This window comes from Hemicordylus capensis, chromosome 3, assembly GCF_027244095.1.
Source record: "Hemicordylus capensis ecotype Gifberg chromosome 3, rHemCap1.1.pri, whole genome shotgun sequence".
NCBI classification, from domain to species: domain Eukaryota; kingdom Metazoa; phylum Chordata; class Lepidosauria; order Squamata; family Cordylidae; genus Hemicordylus; species Hemicordylus capensis.
The window spans coordinates 87,357,082-87,378,059 of record NC_069659.1 but is presented as its reverse complement, the minus strand read 5'-3'; the positions used below and the strand labels follow the sequence as shown (position 1 = coordinate 87,378,059).

General features: G+C 42.4%; 1 protein-coding gene across 1 annotated transcript in view; it reads right to left on the bottom strand.

Moving 5' to 3' along the window:
- Positions 1–12,744: 12,744 nt before the first annotated feature.
- The window catches only part of HUNK (hormonally up-regulated Neu-associated kinase), a 100,864-nt gene continuing 92,630 nt past the window's right edge, over positions 12,745–20,978 (bottom strand). The window contains exons 9-10 of the mRNA XM_053310091.1: positions 17,632–17,809; positions 12,745–16,503 (exon numbers count right to left, since the gene is read on the bottom strand). Of these exons, the coding sequence (XP_053166066.1) occupies positions 15,836–16,503; positions 17,632–17,809 (846 nt within the window). The 3' untranslated portion in view covers positions 12,745–15,835. The remainder of the gene's footprint in view (positions 16,504–17,631; positions 17,810–20,978) is intronic.

Genomic DNA, 20,978 nt, shown 5'->3' with positions numbered 1-20,978 from the left:
ATTTGTTTTCCTTCTCTTGCAATTTTCTAAAATCATTTTGTAATGATGATGATGATGATGATGATGATGATGATGATGATTCTAATTATAGAAGTAGGAGTTTTCTACATCATCAATTTTGGGTTAAGAAACTAAGGTGACCCCTGTGCTCTCCGTAACTGTGCCCTCATATCAAGGCTGTAATCTGGCAACACCAGCTGAAGAAATTAATTATCTTCCAGCTATATGACTGCCAATTATGATGGCAAGACCATGTTCTCAATTGCTTTCCTAATCTTGCTGCATCATCTATTGTCCATGAGGGCAGAGGCGCTCTTACCCCTGGACTTCTGGGCCAAAGTCCAGGGCCTCCATACCCTGGGACCCCTCAAATCCTCTTTAGTCCATCCTGGGTGGTGTGATCTCCACACTGCTGACCCGCATTGCACCAGAAGGCCAAGTGTGACCTCTTCTTTAGAGACAGAGCGGGGAGTGGGGAAAGAATTATGTGGGATGGGAATATGTTAAGTTACATGTTTAAATGTTTCTGCTAATGCATATTTGCATAAATATACCTATTTTTAACCTACTTTCCAGAAGGCTTATGAGATCACCGGGCATTCTGTGTGTGTGTCCGTGTGTCTGTATGTCTGTGTGTCCGTGTGTTCCCGCTGCATCAACTTCACAACGCCTGGACCAATATGAACCAAATCAGGTACAGCAGTAGGGACACATAGGGACACCTCAACAGCATAGTTTGTGATGATGTCATCTGCTCCAATCTAAGATGGCGGACATGAAAACTTTTGAGGTGCAAATGGGCTAACTTGTGAACTGCGTAACCGATTTGAACCACATTTGCTACAGCTGCAGGGACACATAGGGATTCCCAAATGGCATGGTGTGTGATGATGTCATCCACTCCAAGTCAAGATGGCAGCCACGTGAACATCTGAGGTGCAAATGAGCTAATTTCTGGACTAACTGATTTAAACGAAATTAGGTACAGTTGCAGTGAGTGACACAGGGACACTTCAATGGTTTAGTTTATGATGATGTCATCCACACCGATTCAAGATGGCGGATGTGTAAATTTTTGAGGTGCAAATGGGCTAACTTGTGAACCGCTTAATCGAATTGAACCAAATTTGTTACAGCTATAGGAACACATAGGGAGACCTCAATGGGATAGATTGTGACAATGTCATCCAACCCAGTTCAAGATGATGGACACATAAACATTTGAGGCGCAAGTGCACTAACATGTGGACAGTCTGATTTGAACCAGATTTGCTACAGCTGTATGGACACATAGAGATGTCCCAATGGTGTTTGTGATGATGTCATCCACCATGATCCAAGATGGAGGTGTGAATTTTTGAGGTGCACGTGCACTAACTTGAGGACTGTCTAACCAATTTGAACCAAATCTGATACAGTTATATATAGTGAGTGACACACAGGGAAACCTCAATGGTGTACTTTGTAATAATGTCATCCACCCTGATCCAAGATGGTGGATGCATGAACATTTGAGGTGCAAAAAATGCTAACTTGTGAACCTTGATTTGAACCAAATTTAGTCCAGTTGTAGAGACAGTGAAAGGAAAGTAGGCTGATTAGTTCTTACTAGAACAACTTGTATATTCTTACATTCTTGAGAGTTCAGTTGCTGTTTGTGCCCTCAGGAACCCATGTGTTAAAAAGACTGTGTATGTCACAGTGTGTGTGTGTGTGTAGGGGGATGATACTTAACTTGCTGTAGTGTGGGGGTGGGGCTCCAAAAGCCTTTAAGTTGAGGCTCCAAAATTACCTAGGTTCACCTCTGGATGAGGATGTAGAATATTTGAGTAAAGGAATTCCCTATGGTAAATAAGCATGTTAGGATAAAGTCTAGGAGTTCACCATTCTGTGCCTCCAGTTCCCTTCAAAAGTGTTATTGCTTAAGAGATGGCCACAACAAACTACAGGGGAGATGTGAGGAAGCAAGTTAATCCTACTTAATGATTTTTTAAAGGAGAAATTCATGCAATTTCCAGTCACAGGGATTACCTTAGGCTTGGGAAGGCAATGAAATGCTGCCCCAGCTCTTTAATAAGAAGGCTTTACATTTATTATAAAAATCTAATCAGACCATGTCTGCTGTATTTTGGGATTATTATAGGCTGTGCTGCTGCAGTTTATGTACAACTGATTTTAAAAATATGGAGAGAGTGATGAATTTTTCCTTGTCCAACTTATTTTATGTAATAAAGTTGCGTTGCACAAAAGCTGCGTTGTACAAAACAGCAACGAAGGGATTTGCATGATCAATATATAAAGTTCGAAGATTGTTGAAGTGGGATGGAACAGAGAACTATACATTCTGGCTTGCTTTACTAGCCAGCCATTAAGTGTGGTCACTATGAACCTTCTTGTCTTCTCCCAAACCTCTGGCATATGCAGAATAACCAGGGTGGGGAGGAGAGTCCTGGAGTTTGAGGAAACAGTGAAGCCCTGTTGAAAAATTATGTTGTATGAGTATACAGATATCTGTACATGCATACATGTTTTTGTGCAATGACTATACCTGCGTTGATGTTAAAAGTGAGCCTGGGTATAGGCCCCTTGAAATGCAAGATATAGGGCTGGTTCTGATGATACTGTCCCTAGCACCCGTCACTAAATGTGCAGAGAGTGAGGAAATGCTCAAAGCGTGCCCGTGCTGATGTAACTGAAGGACATCCCAATGTGCTGTCGGGTAGGGATGTTCACTAACTGGTTCAGCGCTCCTTTTATGGAGCGCTGAGCCAGTTAGGCAGTCTAGCGTTTGAGCCAGTTCAAAGGGAGGTGGCTCTAAGGGGCAGGGAGGGTGCCCTTCCCTTCCCTGCCACTTTCCCCCACTGGCGCTCTCCCAAAACCGCTGGTTCAGGGTTGCAGCATACCTCCCTGCAGCCCCTGTACACGTTATACAGGTAGTGGCACACACACGTCAGCCACTTCCGGTATTATGCTTACTGGGGCTGCAGGGAGGTACACAGTCTTGGGGAGAACACTAGTGTGCGGGGGAAACAGCGCAGGAGGTAAGGGCACTCTCCCTGCCCCTTAAAGCCCCCCACCTCTCGGGAGTGTACGAACCAGTTCATGCACATCCCTACTGTCGGCAGAGGTGCAGCTAGGTAATTTTGGAACCTGGACCTAAAGGCTTTTGGAGGCTGCCCCCTGCTGCCAGTTGAGCATCATTTTTTAACACATAAGATTCTTGAGGGCACAAGCCACACCACCAAGGACAGACTAAAGAGGATTTGGGGCCCCCCAGGGGTGTGCATAGGCCCTGGACTTCAGCCCCAAAGTCCAGGGGTAAGAGCACCTCTGACTGTCAGGGCATTCTTCAGTTGCATGCATGTTCAAATATATTGCTTCTCTACATGTGTCCCCCAAACCCAGTTTAAACAGGGTTTTGTATAGGAACACGTATAAAGGAGCAATTCAGAGGAACACCCCTCTCACATGAAGGAAGCTCAGTATGTTGGGATGTCTGTCAGTTATGTCAGAGTGGGCATTCTCTCAGTGCGTCCCTGTCCACTTCACATGTGCCGAGGACTGCTGGGGCTGGTATTGTCAGAAACTGGCCCCTAGATAGGCAGTGAACAGCTGTACCTGCGTTCAGTATAATAAGTGAATAATTGTACAGTTCTGTACCTCTATACATGGTACGTTTGTATGAATGTTGAACATAAGATGTGAATAGGGTTTGAGAATCTCTCCCAAGTATCTCAATGGGGTTCTCTTTGGGGTTTTTAAAAAACCATTTTCTGGAACACAACACAAAGTGAGAGAAGTCCCAATTCCCCTAAGTTATCTCGAATTAATTGAGAATTTGGGGAGGGATTTTTGTGCTGTCAGCATGGGCAGGGGGAAGGCAGTCACCAAAAATAGAGATATGGTCACCATTGGCAACCTGACAAACAGGTTTGTTGTAGCCCTAGAAAGAAAAGCTAATTAAGAAGATGGCCATACATTCTAAGTGTGGTGGACAAACTAAGGTTCTCCGCATGAGCAGTGTGGAGAGCCTAAGAGGGTTCTGTGGGGAGAGTGGGCTTGACTGCTCAAGTGGCACAGATTGGCAGGCAACCCGCCCTGGGTGGCTGGATCGGAAGCCCACACAATTACCAGCTCTGTCACGGAGCTGGTTGGGGCGGTGGGGATCATGGGCCTCCTGGCCCCCAGAAGTCCCAGCATGCCCCGCACAAGTACGTGGGGCATTCTGGGGAGCCCCCTGGTGCTGGGAGGCTTCTTGTAGCCTCCAGGTCTGAGAGCTACTAATGAGTCGCCATGGCGTGGAGCTGCGGCGCAGCAACACGCGATCAAACAAACAGGGTTAGTGGAGCGTGCACCCCACTAAATTCAGGGGGGGGGCAATTAAACAGGCTTGCTTCCGGGAGCTGCACATCTCCCAGCAGTTCAAATGAGCCTAGGCTGGTTTCCAACGCACGTGAGAATAGCCTTATTCTCTGCTTTGAAAACAAATGCTTTGGAATGTAACAGATGTGTGTCGTTCTACCACATCTTATTCCTATTCATACATTATGTTGTATGTGTGTTCAGATCTGTACACATATGCATGTGTTTTTTTCCCATTTAAAAAGTGAACCTGGATACAGACCTTTCAAATACAAGTACAGATAGGAGGTCTATTATATATGCATTTAATATAACATATGAATAACTACGTGCATACTGATCTGTACATGCATACAAGGTACACAGACTTATGTGCATAGACTAGGGGTGCACATTTTTCTGTCGTTATCATAATGGAAGCAACAACACTGAAGCATGATCCCTCATGACACTATATCTCTGTGCACTTTTCTAGAACTTAGAATTTGTGCATTAGTGGCAGTCTGAATCCCAGAGACCACATATTAAGGGTGTGGAATTCAGGGTGGACTAATAGGGGAAAGGTTATCATTGTAAATAATAAGGGTCATTCAAAGCATTCACAACAGAAAGTAACTTTTTAATGAGGTACTTTCTGTCTGGGCTGGGTGGGTCCACCATTATTCCTAGTAGTGAACTGACCTTGTACACTGACACAGAAAAGCTACAGTCTAATACAGAAGCATTAATGCTTCAGTATATTGACTTGGTTCGTGAGCCCTGTTCAGATGTTTGTGAGCACACAGTTGCAGTCATGGTTACAGCGCCCAAAGTGGGGAGGAAGTCCTGTCTCGGAACAGTCACTCACCGCCTCCAGCCAGGCACTCATGTTGATGTCTCTGTTTGTCTGAAGGGTGAAGTGCTATGACCGTGATGGCCAGCGCTTCTTTGAGCGGCTACCCTGGAGCTGAAACCATGAGTGCAGCAGTGCTCACAAATGACTGAAGAGGGCTATAAAGTGCAGTGGTGGATTAATGGAGAGGCAGAGCAGGCATTTGCCTACGGCAGCAATATTTGAGGAGCTGCAAATTTTGCTCCTCCTCAAATTTTGCCGCCCTGCTGTATGGGCAGCAGCGGCTGCAGCAAGGGTGGAGTGGGAGACAAGAAAGTCCATCCCCCCCAACTTTTACCTTATTTTTTAAAAGGCAAACCTTTTTTGTTCAAGGTAAAATGGCAGCAAAAGCCTTTTTGCCTATGGGTGGCAAAAAGCTTAATCTGCTCCTGATAATGTGCATTCTCATCAGCCCAAGTTTCATTTAGCCTTGCCAAATAAGCTGATCCTTATTTGGCAAGGCTAAATAAGCTGATCCTGAGTCCTGCTGATCCAGCTTTTTGGTGAGCCCTCTTCAGATATTATGTGGTATGTGCATTCAGATGTCTATTCACATTTACATGTTTTTGTGTGAATATGTGATCATTTAAAAACTGGACCTGGGTACAGATCATCAGCCATATTGTATCAGGTATCAGCCATGGATGATACAGCTAGGAAGTGTTCCGCTGTATGTGCGTGCAGCATAAATGTGTAAATAACTGTACATGTGTAGAGATCTGTGTGTGCATACATTGTGTACAGATTGTATGTGTGTTGGACATAACATGTGAATAGGGCTGTAGTGAGCAGGGGAACTGAATCCAGCCTCTTGCTTACTCTCTCAAACAGCTGACTTGTGAAGCTGTAGCTTATTCAAAAGGGCTCTGCCTGCCTGCCTGCCGGGTTGGGATTGGGACTCATTTGCACACCCAATTCCTCATCAACATAGCAATATACAACCAGAAACCTCTTTCCGTGTGCATGTTTTGAGCAATTCATTCAACTGACCTATTATGGTCCAAATGCCTCACTATCATTTGAGGCCAAAAACGATGAACAAATGCCAGCATCACTGGACAGCTTGGAATACAATGCTTTCTTGCTCCTAAATATACGCCTCTGTTCACTTAGTGTGTCATCAGTTGGACATCACCAAGAGAAAATGTTCCATCTCTCCAGCTGTAACTGTCTTTAATGATGCCTAAGAGAAAGGAAGAGGGAAAGTGAGTTCCTCCATCTCTAAAGATTATAGGAAACCAGAGATGAGTGTAAGAGATCGAACAGCTCTGTTGCTAGGTTATGAACTGTTTTATTATGACAACAAAGAACTTGAATACTGATACTGTGTATTAATATAGCAGCTTGGCTCATGCTGAAAAGAATCTGTATTTCTAACATTTCACAGCAGCTATTCTAGGACAATTAATCAAACATGCACATATAATTCCTGTAATTCTGCCAGAGATGTTTAGCAACCTGTATGCATAGACAGCACTGGTCAAGCTATGTAAAGTTGCTGAAGAGCAGCTTCCATTTAGCTTCATTTGCCCTCGGGATTTTAAGCAGTTTTGAAAACACTGTAATAATTCACTAAGGTGGAACTTCTCCTGACCATATACAGGCATTGACTCCCTGTGCAGTGCTGAACAAGATGTAATCCAAATGTTCATTGAAATTGCTGGGAAGACTCATGCTGATATCTCTGGGGATATGGTCAGGGCCTGCTTTTCACAGGTGGTGAGAATCTGCAGCTTTGAGCTCCTGCTAGGTCCAGAGGTTTCTCATTTTCAAATATCATATTCCATATTCAATGGAAGCTCCCTTCCTGGGGCTCATAGCAACTTGGGTGTGTGTTTTAACTGGGACTGTAGTGTGAGGGCAAATGGTTAAATGGCCCCTCCCCACATAATATGGTTCCAGTTCCAATTGAGCCCATTCAGCTGCCATTTTGAGTAAGAAAAAATACACAAGCCAAAATGACACATTTTGTGAAGGGTTTTTTTAAAAATGTGCCACCAGACACAAAATATGCATCCCCCTCCCGCCTGGGGTGGGGGTGGGGGAGTGAAGTTCTAAAATAAAATCTGTGCAGGTCAAATATTTAAATCATGCAACAATTGTAGAATGTTAGATGATATAAAAAGCAAATGTCCTCTAGACCCCAGACCCTCTAGAACCTGATCAAGCATACCCATTTCTCCTCCCTGTGCCAATTACACTTCCTGCAGCCTCCATTGCTACTCCTCAGAGAGTCTTCACCAATGAATATAACCCTCTTCTGCAATAGTTCTGTCAACTTCCCACTTCTTAGGATTTTCTCCCACTCCATGTAGGCACTAAGCAACAAAATATGTGTGCATAGACAAGAAAAATGCACAGTGGTGTGTTATAGCGGTGCATGATATACCAACAAATTACACTCACATACCATTATGCAGTTCTGAATTTTCTTTTTTAAAAGCCCTATCTGGTTTGGCGCAGGCCTTTGAAGAGAATATGTGATGGACATCAGCATGAAGAGAGGACTTCACAGAACATTTAATATATAAAATCTCTCTCTTCACACACACACATTTTGAGTCTGGGAAGCACTTCTGGAGAGCCAACATGAATTCGCTAAGGGCAATATCTTACAATGCTCACACATCAAGTCTCCCATTCATATGCAACCAGGGCAGACCCTGCTTAGCTAAGGGGACAAGTCATATCTGCTACCATAAGACTCGCTCTCTCTGCACACACACACACACACACGGCTGAAAAACCAACTCAGGGTTATGCTAAAGTGGCAAGAAATACAAACAGGCCCCACATCTTTCTGCACATTGGTACACACAGTACTTGTACACACTGCAGAATATATACATCAGATTCCTATATTACCATATTTTGGTTCCATCCAGACTGCAAGCAGACTAACTTCTGTATAAATATAACTTAAGTGACAACAGTCCCTGCTGTGCCAGCATGTTGCTATGTAAACCACTATGGGATGGTCTCCAGCACAGTAGCTTGTTCTAAATATTTTCTTTCACTTTGGGAAGCTTTTCAAAACTCTCAGAGCTGCTTCAAGATCTGATTGATGCTCCCGGCAAATTATCTCTACTCAGTTGTTATTTCTGATAACCCATGTATTTCTCTGAGCATAAGAGGTATGGCAGATTCAACACAGAAATTATTTTAATGATATCTGCTTCCTTGGAGGAAGAAAAAAAGGAATTTGTTTTTGGAATCCATTGTTTTACAGATAAATAAAGGAGGTAAAACTTATTTTAATTTCTGTCAGGTCCTGTTTTTGTGACAACTTCCTGTTATTGGACAGTCCTAATAAAGAGAGATTCAGAACTTGTAAAACTGGAATTAAATTTGACTTCACCGAATATACATAGATTGTTCACGTAAGGACATACAGAATGTCTTATGCATATTTACTCAGAAATATATGCCACTGAGTTTAATGAGGCATACGCCCAAGGAATTGTGTATAGTATTGCAGCCTTAGCTGACCTCAAATATGGGAATGATTCCTCCAGCAAACCCAAACCTGCTGAACACTGTAAAATCTTTCTACAACCAAAATCCAGTATTGTGTACCTCTGATTGAGATTTCCCCTAACAATTTCTTAGGAAAATGTCAAGCAATTGTGATGAGCTAAGATTTATTATTTGCAACTACTAGATATAACCTAAACAACAGTAAATCCAAATTATTGGATACATTATGTCATTTCTTTTCTGTCTATTCAAGAAAACTTACCTGATATACAATCCTAAATGTGTGCGGGATTTGAAGATTAGCAGTTTGCTATATTCTCAGTGTAATACTTAATCTCTGTGATCCTGCAACACATTCCAAGTACCAAATTTAACATACACTTTCATGGAATGAGAAAGCTCTATATGCACTCTCTGGCTGACATCCAGACTATTGATGTGGGTGCAGAACAGAGAGCTGTGTGCTTGCAGTGGCAGCTTTTCCAAAGGCAGCACTCAGTGGGGAGGGCAAATATCATGGACCCTCCCTTTCCTTCAAAGTGCTCTGTGTCTGTATGTTCTTGAGAGCCATGCAAGCCTCAGGGGCAATACTTTTGTGTAGCTCAGTGTGCTTCTGGAAGCATTCAAACCCTCCCCCCCCATTACAACACAGAAAAGTAAGTCCTTGATGGCTATGTGACATTCAGGGACATATTTCTACTAGGCACAGGGTGCTTTGAAGGGAAGGTAGGATGGATCACCAAAATTCGACCTTCATACTGTGTGCTAGGCACTGCACAGCTAACTTTAGGTCCTCTGCAGCAGGTACACAGCTCACATTCTGTGCCTCCTTTGGTAATCTGGATGTCAGCCACTGTGCATAAACCAACATCTCAAAATCATACTCATCACTCTGAAGACCAGCTATGCTAGCTACATTTAAGCTAACAATTTGCAAATCAGTGGTGACATCAAGACAATCAATGGGGAATTTGATTGGCCTGGGCACAGGGGAAGAGCATTTGCCTAAGTCCATCTCTGTCCCAAGTGCATTATGGGAGCTTTCATCCTCCAACACCATCCCATCTATACCTCCTAATAAATGGGGCAGAGGGAGAAAAGGATATTATCATAACACTTTAGAGTCAGAAGGGAACTTGGAAGTCTTTTAACACAAGCCTGTGCTCAGTGCAGGAAAGTGTTACAATATCCATGAAAAATGGCTGACCAGCCTCTTTTGAAAACCTCTAGAAAAGGAGAAGCCCCCACTGCACAAAGCAGACTCTTCCACTGTTGAACAGCTTTTACAGTTAGAGAAATTACTCTTAATATCCAGCCTGAATTGGCTTGCTTGTCATTTCAACTCATTGGTTTGAGGCTCACCCTTGGGACCAATAGAGAACAAGTCTGCTCCTTCTTCTTGAGGTAATTTAAGATGGCTATCATTTCTGCCTTTAAATCTTCTCTCCTCAAATTTAAACAGACCCAGCTCTTTCAACCTTTGGTCATAGGAGTTGGTTTCCAGACTTCTCACCATCTTTGTTGCTCTGCTCGAAAACTGTCCCACTTTATCAGTGTCCTTCTTAAAATGTGGTGCCCAAAGTTGTACACAGTATTCCAAGTGAAATCTGCCCCATCTTCTTCCTTGCTTATAAGAAAATATGGGGAAAACAAGGGGCAGGTCAGAGGGAAGGAGCAAGACCATTCCTTCCCCCTGACTCATCCTTTTGGAGATATAGGGTGAGCAATAAGCAGCTACAAATAAATATATATATATTCATTTATTTTTCCAGGAGCTTGTTTCTCTCACTGAAAAAATGGTGATGATGATGATTTGATCCAAATTTATTGAATCATTCTTATGTAGCCTTCATAAGCCTTCATTTATTATTTCTCTTGTGTAAACTGCTCTGAGCCATTTTTGGAAGGGTGGTATAGAAATTGAATTAATAATAAATAAATAAATACATAAATAAATAATAAGAATGGATAGAATCAATAGCACTAACACAGTCCATAGGGGCTGCACCTTCAAAATATTTGTCACGGATGATATCCTTCTACCATTAAATCAATGTTATCATTTTTTTAAAGGTGGTATAGAACTAACTCTTTCATTAAATTCTGAAATTAGGAGGTTGGCAAGAGCAATAGTGAGCAGTGTCCACAGGAGAAATGTAAGCATTTATGTCCAGATAGGGACTGAGTTCACTAGGTGTAAGAACATCCAAATTATGTAGGATTGCATGCCTCAAATCATTAATGTTGTCTCATTGAGATCAGAAGGAATTTGCGCTTACACCCTGAGCAGCTATACTTAAAACCAAAGTAAACAATATGCCTATTGCATGATTGGAGACTGTGTATACATGGATTTTGTTTTGTTTTTGTAAATGGCACCTGTGCAGGGCCCATCTGGATTGGGGCAGTGGTTGGGATCCTTACCCCTTGGGGCTTCCTACTATCCCAATCTAGATCCCTCTTCCACTTGTGACTGCTATTTGTCTTGGAAGGAAAATTCAAGGGAAGGAAACAGAAGGTAGGCAACCAATCTGGAAGGAGTCTTTGACCTCCCTCAGATTCAGAATCTGTTGTATTATATCCAGTAATTTTTTGTATTTTGTTGTTTGGACGTTTGTCCTAGTGGGGATTCTGTAGAGAGTGTGGGGGAGGAGTGAGAAAGATAAGTGAGGGGAAAGGGAGGAGGAGGAGAAAAATTGAGTCATTTCTGAATAAAACTTAGTTAAACAAACATAAGATTGTTTTGAGTTTATGAGGGAAGCAGCTATAAAACAGAATCTAGTTTTGAGGGGAAATGGGTTCAATCCAGGTGCTGGTTTGGGGAGTGGAGGGAGGAGCAGGACACGTGTCACAGAGATAAGCATTGAACTAAGGTAGGTATCACAGGAAAGAAAGATAATGCGTTACGGTCATAAAATTGTCAGAGGCCTTTTCATTAGTAGGGATTGATAGAGGTAGTTTGATTCAAATCAACATAGTGCTCTTTTTAAAAAAAAGTTGATATGGTTTAGAGGGCTAGGGTTTTTTCCTAATAACCGCCCAAAGCACAACTGAAGGATACTAAATTCAGCCAGATGGCCATGACACAAGACACTTGATCTTTAGGACTGGGCGTCAGCTTGTTGTTCCACCAATCAAGTGTTTTGAATGCATCCCTGTGCCAGAGGATAATTAGTGCGACAGGATCTTACTTTGCCCCTCCTCCTCCTCCTCTTTCCCCTATGACCCAATTAATATGTGCACCCTGCTGTGCAAGATGTGGTTTGAATCACACCAGTGTGGTGCTAGCTATATGCGACAAGCTGTTTGTATAAAATGAGTCCCTGTGTGGCACACTTTCAGCAACAGTATTACAAGTCCCTATGCAAGAGGATTTGCAATGGTGCAAATTAAATTGCCTGAATCACATGAAGAGCTGCTCCACACTGATGACTCGTCATGAGGACCTGCCTCTCCCAGTGGGTTATGTATATGGCATACAAACTGGGCTTACAGTGTCTTTGAGCAGAAAGAGGTGCTGGAGGCACTATTTTAGTAGACTAGAGTTTGAGGAAAGGGTGCTTTTAGAGAATGTATACCAATGTATTCCAGTTACTTTGTTTCAGACTTTGTCATGGACTGGAAAAGGAGAGCTAAGGTACGAGTCTTATGAAATATTTCATGCACACTGCAGTGGCCAGTTACAACACCTATGTGGATGTGCTTGAAGGGTTGCCTACATTGACTGAAGCTATTTCCAGTCAGATTTTCTTTTGAATATTTCTCACAAATTAAAGCCATTAAATTGTCTGGGATTGCTTTCAAAGTCACCTGGAGATAGACGTTGATTCCTGGAGACTCCAGGCCTGTACTGGAGTGTTGGCAACCTTAAGTGGTAGATCACACAAATGGCATCTCTATACAAGTGCAGCTCTTTTATGAAACCACCTGTTACCCCACCGACACCTGTGTGGGCTACCAGCAAGTGTGAACCAGTCCTTAGAAAATAGCTACTATAGTAGATCAAGCTGAATACTTAATTATACTTCCAGAAATGCAATATTCGTATTTTATAATTAAAAAAGATTTGGCAACAACGATTCATTCTGATATTACATATATTTACCATTGTGTTCACAAAAATACAGTTCTTTCTTGCTTTCCCCCAATGTTTCATTGGGTTCCAAATAAACCTGAGTTGATAGTTCAACTTAGTACAGTATTTGCAAGACATTTAGGTACAGAAGTCTGAAGCATATACAGGATGGTATACCAAATGTCACCACCAGTGTTCCCTCTAACAGGGATTCCCAGATCCCATCTTCCCCAACTGCATTGGCCTTTGCTTGGGGATAACAGAAGTTGTAGTCGACAACATCTGGAAATCTCTGTTACAGGGAACACTGATAACAACCTTATCAGTTTTATGTTATGTGAGTAAATACCACCAAATAAACTTTATGACTTCCACAAACTTCAGTGATGTATAGGCTCTTATATTCTACCAGAATGTTTTTCGTTATTTTAAAGAAACTGCCTCAAATTTTGAGAGGAGTCTTTACAGCATGCCATATTCCGATTGCAACAAGGGGACCTTTGTTTATGGTGTTTTGTATTGTATTTTTGTCTGTTGAACTGCGAACAGTGTTTTATACATGATCAAGTTTAAAATGTAGATTGGTTTGTACAGCAGCGGTAGGGGCAGCTGGAGTGAAAGTGTAAACAACACTACCCTACGGCAGGGGTGTTAGCGGTTCAGAATGTGGAGTCTTTGGAACAGCCCTAGAGTTTGGAGCCTGAAACTCTCTTAAGCGAGTAAAGTCAAGTTCAGCATGACTAGAAATTAGAACACTGGAGTTTTCACATTTCTTCCATGCCATGTTCTAGCCCCACTCTACTTCTCTGCAGTCAGTGGATGCCAAAATGTTTGATTCTGGCACCTAGAGAGATAATTGTTTACCCCAAGGAATTTGAAACCTTCCCAGCCTTACAGGCCGATGTGGATGTTCATTTGACTCAAGCAAGCTGCACAGCTTTCAAGTATGGCCTGCCCCCCACCCCCTTCTTAGCCCTGGTTCTCATACACCACAGATCAGGTTGTAGAACCATACAGCTTCAGACTGCATGTGAGGCTTGATACAACAAAATGCTTCTCCATGAAAAAAAGATATATCCCTACCCAAAGAACACTAGCATGTCAGGGAGAATGACAGGCAGGGACCCTTGTCTCCAACATCTATGTACAGCGATTTTTTAAATATGAAAAGTGGTACAGGCCAGACATATACCTGTTTATCACAACTAAGCCTTAGTTACAGGTCCACAGGGTTGGGTATAGCGTCATTTCATTGTTATGCCATGATAGCTGTGGAAATGCAATTATTGAGATCCCGAATTGGAAGTGATCTGTAGTGAAGCCACTGCCATCTCGGAGACAATTGCTCTCATGCATGCCTCTTTCCCGTATGGCATTACATAAGGGTGCTTCTGTCTCAGAAATATTCATACACAGACATGTGGACCCACTGATATCCAAAAGATTTCAAGGTAGCTGCAGGCAAAGAACTACTGCTGTGTTTGATACTCCATCCACTTCTGTTCCCCACTCCTCATTCTGAAGAAATATTTGACAGCAAGCAGATATTTGCCTGGGGTTTTCGTAATATCATGATCATCTCAATGGGGGAAAAATCATCATCTTACAGCCTTTCCTAATGAATTGAATGACTTGAAAAGCATAAATATAACAATTCTGCAACAATTAAAAAAGCCCCTTATGCTGTCTCCGATTTCTCCTTTAAAGAAGGCATTAACATCCACTTAGTATGTATACTAGAGGAGGGGAAGCACATAGATAGCAACTTGCCACAGTGCCAGCCAAATGCTAACAATCATCCACAGTCCTGTACACATAATTCATATGCCAACAGGGCACAGATAAACCATAGAACAGTCTTTGGTTAAAAGCCTGTAAATTCATAGCAAATGATTTGCACAAAAAGCCTGTTTTCTTATTCAGACACTTCCTTTACTATGAAAAAAAAAGAGCTGCAGAGTACAGAACATGTTTGCTTTTTATGAAAGTTAATCTTCACAGTTCATAGCACTACTGAATTTTTGATAGCAACTGCATTACTGTTTGTGCCATTTGCAAATGGCACTGGAGCTAGCAGATGTGTCCTTGAAAACTCCTCTTAATGCAGTGCAGAGTTTCTCAGCAACACTTTCAAGTATGTCCAATGCAGTTTGCTTATAACAGAGATTATACAATATTTTAAAGACAGTTTCACATAAATGGTACAACTATACAAAGAGATGACCAAGTTTTTTAAGTAGAGCATTTAGAAATGTGAACTATTGTTCTAGTTCATATTTGTAAGCACCCATGGCTAGTCTTATGGTAAGAAGGAAAGTGTGCATGTAGATTTCCTTATATTTCAATATATTTCCTTATATTTTGAGATGGACATGTCCTTTACAGTAGATCTCTTATCAAATGAACATTTTGTTTAGGAAAAATACAGGCTGATTTTAGGTAGATAATCAGACAGTTGAAAACTGCTTTATCAGCATCTTGCTCTGTTATATCTAGCTTTTATGTTTTGTGTCCCCAAGTCCTTAAAGGTCTGTCTCGTCTTCATTCAATATATGAATTCAGAGAACATATCTTTTTGAGAAACATGAAAACATTCTTGGTCCTTTATTAATTGTCCTCTTTGAGTTATATGAGCAACGCTTGTCCTAGTGGAACAGCCATGATATTGCCTAACAAGTCTGTCAACTATGGCTTCAGAAGTCGAATGGTCAGTTTAACAAATCCCAATTTCACTGTTAAATCATGCTGTTAGGTGGAGTAGTCTTTCGTTGACAAAAACCTCTGTGTAATATTAGGATACAGAAAAAAAGTACCTACTTGGGGAACTCATGTAGGACTTTAAAATCAAGCAAGTCTTCACAACACTTGCAGTAGTTGTCTTTTCCTCAACTGCACTATGAAAGGCTACTAGAAGATATGGCCTTGTGATTTTCTTATTAGATGTGATAATCTATATAGACAGAACATTATGACTGCTATTTTTCACTACTTATATGGAAAATGCAAATCCCAGAAACCAGCACTACACAAATGTAAGCCTCCAGAACTGTTCAGCACTGGCCATTTATTGGGTCCATTATATTGAATGAAATTTGTGTTGGGCTCATTTGCTGCAACTGAGGCATCCTTGCTTCCAGAGTCTTCTCAGTGGGTGATCCTACTGACTGATTCCTTTTCCTCATCACCTGTCCAATGCCCATCATGGGGAATCGGCCTCTACTTTTCACACAGTTAGGGCTCCCCAAGGGATTAGATGTGTTATTTAGCTGGGTTGGAGAAACAGCTTCTTCTCTAAAGGAACTGGTTTTTTCATCATATGTGAATGACAGTTGAGTGGGGTGAACTGGACTTTTAGTAGGACTGGGAGAAGTGCCTCCAGGTTGGAAAAGGGGAGACAATGTCCTTTCACTGGAGCTTCTCCGGCCAAAATTTACTGGTGAGCTTAGCATTCGATATTGATGACTGGGAGAAACTTGGTCTATTTGGTCCTCTCTGTCACCAGTTTCAAAAGAATGCACAATGTTCAAAATTAAAGGAGAATCCAAATTCTGGCTCCCTGGGCTTGAAGGCTCCTGCTGAGGGGAATCTTGCCGCTTCGTAAGCCTTGGGGTCCTTGGAACAGGCTGTTGAATTTCAAGGTATTCTAAGGAATAGGAGGTGACGCAACCTGTCTTGGCTGTTGCTGATTCGTGGAAAGGGCTCAAACCACTAGGAGAATCTATAAAACAATTTTTAAAAATCAGGACAAATCCTTTGTGGGATTTTTGCTTGATTCAGGCTTACCCCAAAATAAAAATATTCCCAGAACAACATGGTAAACATACATTTAATTTAAAAATGAGCTATTGCCCATCTTTGCTTAATTGCTTACTCCCAAATAGGATGTGTAATCTTGATTTCTCTTGCTTTACATAATGGCTTTCTATTGCCACACCTTCTTACCTGCCTGTCCCATCAGAAGGCTAACTTATAACTATTACTTCTCAGAACTTCAATATTCCTCTGTTCTGTCATGGCTGTCAAACCCCCCTTTCCACATTTCACTTGCTTATATTTTCCCCTCTCTTCTTCTCTTGCTTGTGTTTTGATACTTCATTTTGATTTAGATTTTCCTCACTTGGTTCCCCATCATATTTAAGAAATATTTAAAGACTCATCTTTTTAGAGAAGTTTTAAAACGTTTTTATCTTGTCTGTTCTAGTAGGTTTTTAAATTTGTAAACTTGATTTTAATTGGATCTAGTTTTATTTTATTTTATTTTATTTTATTTTATTTTAATATTGTAAATCACCCTGAGCCATTTTTGGAAGGGCAGTATATAAATAAAAATAAAAATAAAAAAATAAAAACTGATTTATTGTTGTGAGCCACCTTGAGCAGTATTGTACTGGAGGGATGGAACATACATATTTACATACATATTTTAAATAAATAGATAAATCTGGTTCTCTCCCCCCACCCCCTGACATCCCATTACTACTATTTTCCATAGGGGAAAAGCTCCCATGGGGATCCAGGGAGCTTTTATTCCTTGGCAATAGTGGCCATGGGGAAATAGGAGTTTTATCAAGATTAGGTTTGTGGCAGAGAACGGTGTTAAAGCTCTCTTATTCACAGTCACAATCCTGATTTAAGAGGGGGCCAATCCAGCTGCATTTTATTTTAAAAGAAATAAAAATAACAGCTTTAAATAAATTTTTAATGTAACATGCAGTTTGAATCTACATATCTGTCAAACTAGTTTAAATCTGTGATAAGCTCTAACTTGTGCAATTCTTTGACCTCTAACTTCTAAAGCAAGCTTAGGCCATCATATCAACAATGCAAAGAAGAGTTTTTCACATACCTTTCTCTGTAACACCACCCTGGCTAGCTCTGCGATCATTCAACAGAGCTTTCGGATTTTGTAACTGTGTCACAAGGCAGGAGGAAGGTTCTTTGTAGGAAGGGGGATTTTTCTCAGATTTCTTCAGAAGTGGGTGAAGAGGTTCGTCTTTTGTTTCTTGTTCTTTGACCTTTTTGTCCTTTAAATTAAAACACACAAACAACCAGAATGTTTTGTTTGCCAGATGATGTTTCAGGGAGCTTTAAAAAGGACAGAAATGAAAATCCTGCTTTTTAGCAGCATTCAGAGTTTGAAAATCTAACAGAAGCAAGTAGATGAAAAACATGTAATTTTTTTTCTAATTACTTCAGACTGATTTTATGGACCTTGTTTACTTTAAGGTTGGATCAAACTAGTCATGGTGGCAGGAGACCTGTGTGTCAGAATTGGATTGCTGTCGGTTCTCCATCAGCTGGGAGAAGAGAGATTAAAAGTGCAACAAGGGTGGTCAGCTGGCTGGGGATGAACTTTTGCCCCCATACCGGTTCTCCCAGGCTGATTTTGTCCTGGGGGTGACTGCCAGATCCGGGGGTCTCCCCAGTATGCCCTGCGCGCTCGTGCAGGGCATACGAGAGCTTCCGGGGGCCGTGCAGCCCCTGAGCTCCCCAGCCCCCGCCGGCTCCGTCACGGAGCCAGCAATCATGTGGGCAGCCAATCCGGCCACCCAGGGCTCCCACTTTGATTGTGAGCCCGCTCTCTTAGCCCACTCTCCCCACTCTGCTGCAGAAACCGGTTCTCACTGATCATGAGACCCGGCTCTCTCTCTTCCAGCCACATGCTGAGCTGTAAATCTTGCCCGATTTGGCATAACCAGGTGGGATCATGTCTGTTGCATGTCTGTGGCATGTAACATGGATATGAAAAAGTAGATTCTTATGTTATCTTTGGAACCAGGGACAGATATCGCCTTTTAAAGTGGCAATTCTCTTTATTTAGCAGGGTGAGAGTAGCTGGCCCTATCCACCCTCAGCACAGTACCTCCAGTGACTGTTGCTGGTGTCTATCTTATGTTTCTTTTTAGATTGTGAGCCCTTTTGGGGACAGGGATCGATCTTATTTGTTGTTTATCTGTGTAAACCGCCCTGAGCCATTTTCAGAAGGACGGTATAGAAATCGAATAACAACAACAACAATATCCAAGTACAACCTTCTGTAGTCATTTGCACCAATAGAAATACACACAAATAACTCCATTTGACTTTCATAGCGTCTTGCAGCTATTTTGAAAAAATAAGATAAAGTGCTGCACAAGAGATTGGCTGATTCCCTAGATCTCTGCTAAGGCCACTGCTGCTAATAACTTTGAGGTCATTAACACCATTTAAAAAACACTGTGTTCTAGCCAGGTCTGGGAGTGCTCCCAATTTTTGGTTGTCAATCAATCAAGGTAAGAGGAAAACCTGGGTATCATTATTATTATTATTTACATTTTATATTCTGCTCTTCCTCCAAGAAGCCTACATACTTCAGTTTCTCCTCACATCAACCCTGTGAAGTAGGTTAGGCTGAAACAGAAGTGACTGGCTCAGAGTCACCCAGCAAGTATTATGGCTGAATGGAGATTTGAACTCGGGTCTCCCCGGTCCTAGTCCAGCACTCTAACCATGACATCATGCTGGCTCTCCTCTAATAGAAGTGATTGTGTGGAAGCAAGGAAGGAGGGAAAGCTACCCAGGCTTTCCTCCTACCTTGCTTCCATACAACTAGAAATTGGGAGCACAAACCTCGGTAGAACACAGTTTTTGATTGTGTGAATGACCTCACTGAATCACTGCCCAAGGTTTTACCTTCATAGTACCTCTCATTTTGTAAATGGCATACATTTCAGAACACAGATCACTTATTTATAACATGTATTCATAACTTATTTATAAGTTAGATGTTACTTATATAACTAGAAGCCATCAGCCACAGGACTGGCTGTTTAGTTTAAATTGGCATGTGAAATTTAACCTCATCACTACCCTCTGGCCCTCTGGATTGCTGAGTTTTGTGACTCTAAGCAAGCGCCAGTGCTGGCGTTAGCACTGTGCACCTGCACATGAGCTGTTTTAAGTATTGGTGCAAGAGTGTTCTCGCACAACACTGCTGGGGCTGCCTTCAAAATGCATGGTAGGGATGGGCCCGGACCGGACCGGAGGCCATTCTAAAGGCCTCCGGACTGGTCTGGACCGGTCCGGACCTGGCCGGTTCGGTTGGGGGGGTTCCTTTAAGGGCAGGGGAGGGTTTACTTACCCCTCCCACTGCTTTCTCCCCTCCAGCGTGCGTATTCTATGTAGTAATTGGGGCGGCAGGATACCTCCCTGCCGACCCTTCTCCCACTTGAGTGCAAAAGGCTGCACTGAGCCTTTTGCGCACGCTGCGCGCGAGTTTCACATCTCCCTGACGTGCGTGCGTGTGTGTGGCCATGCGCGCACGTCGGGGAGATGTGAAATGCGCGCGATGTGCATGTGCGCAAAAGGCTCTGTGCAGCCTTTTGCACTCAATTGGGAGAAGGGGCGGCAGGGCGGTATCCTGCCGCCCCAATTACTACATAGAATACGCGCGCTGGAGGGGGGAAAGCGGCAGGAGGATTAAGTAAACCCTCCCCCGCCCTTAAAGGAACCCCCCACACAGTGCTGGACCACAGCTCTGCGGTTCCGTGCACACCCCTAATGCATGGCAGCCCCAGCGGGTCCCTAACACTGGCATTACACTGTGCTGTAAGTTGATCGATGTAATCACAGGAACATAGGAAGCTTCCATATACTGAGTCAGACCATAGGTCCATCTAGCTCAGTATTGTCTGCCTAGTCTGGCAGCAGCTTCTCCAAGACTGCAGGCAGGAATCTCTCTCAGCCCTATCTTGGAGAAGCCAGGGAGGGAACTTGGAACCTTAATCAATTTACTAAATGCAAGAACACATAAGAAGAGTTCTATTGTGCAAGACTAAGGTTTCATCTAGTCCAAATCCTGTTTTCTAAGGTTGCTAGCTAAATGCCTCTAGAAAGCTTATAAGCAGGTCATAAGAAAACAGTGGTTGACTGTCCTCAGCATCTGGTACTGAAAAGTATATTATCTCTGAACACAGAAGTTCCATTTAGTTATTATGGATGATAAAATAGATTTCCATGGATGGAGCTGTGTTAGAACAGGTAAGAGGAGCTGACTAGGGTGGACAGCACTAAAAAAAAAAAAGAGTGATGAGAGTAGATTAGGGATGGGGGGCTTGTAGCAACCCAACTTTTTGGATACATCAGACACCAGTGATAGGTATTAACATAAATACTGATGCACCTGCACATCAGTAGAAACTTATTAACCAAGAC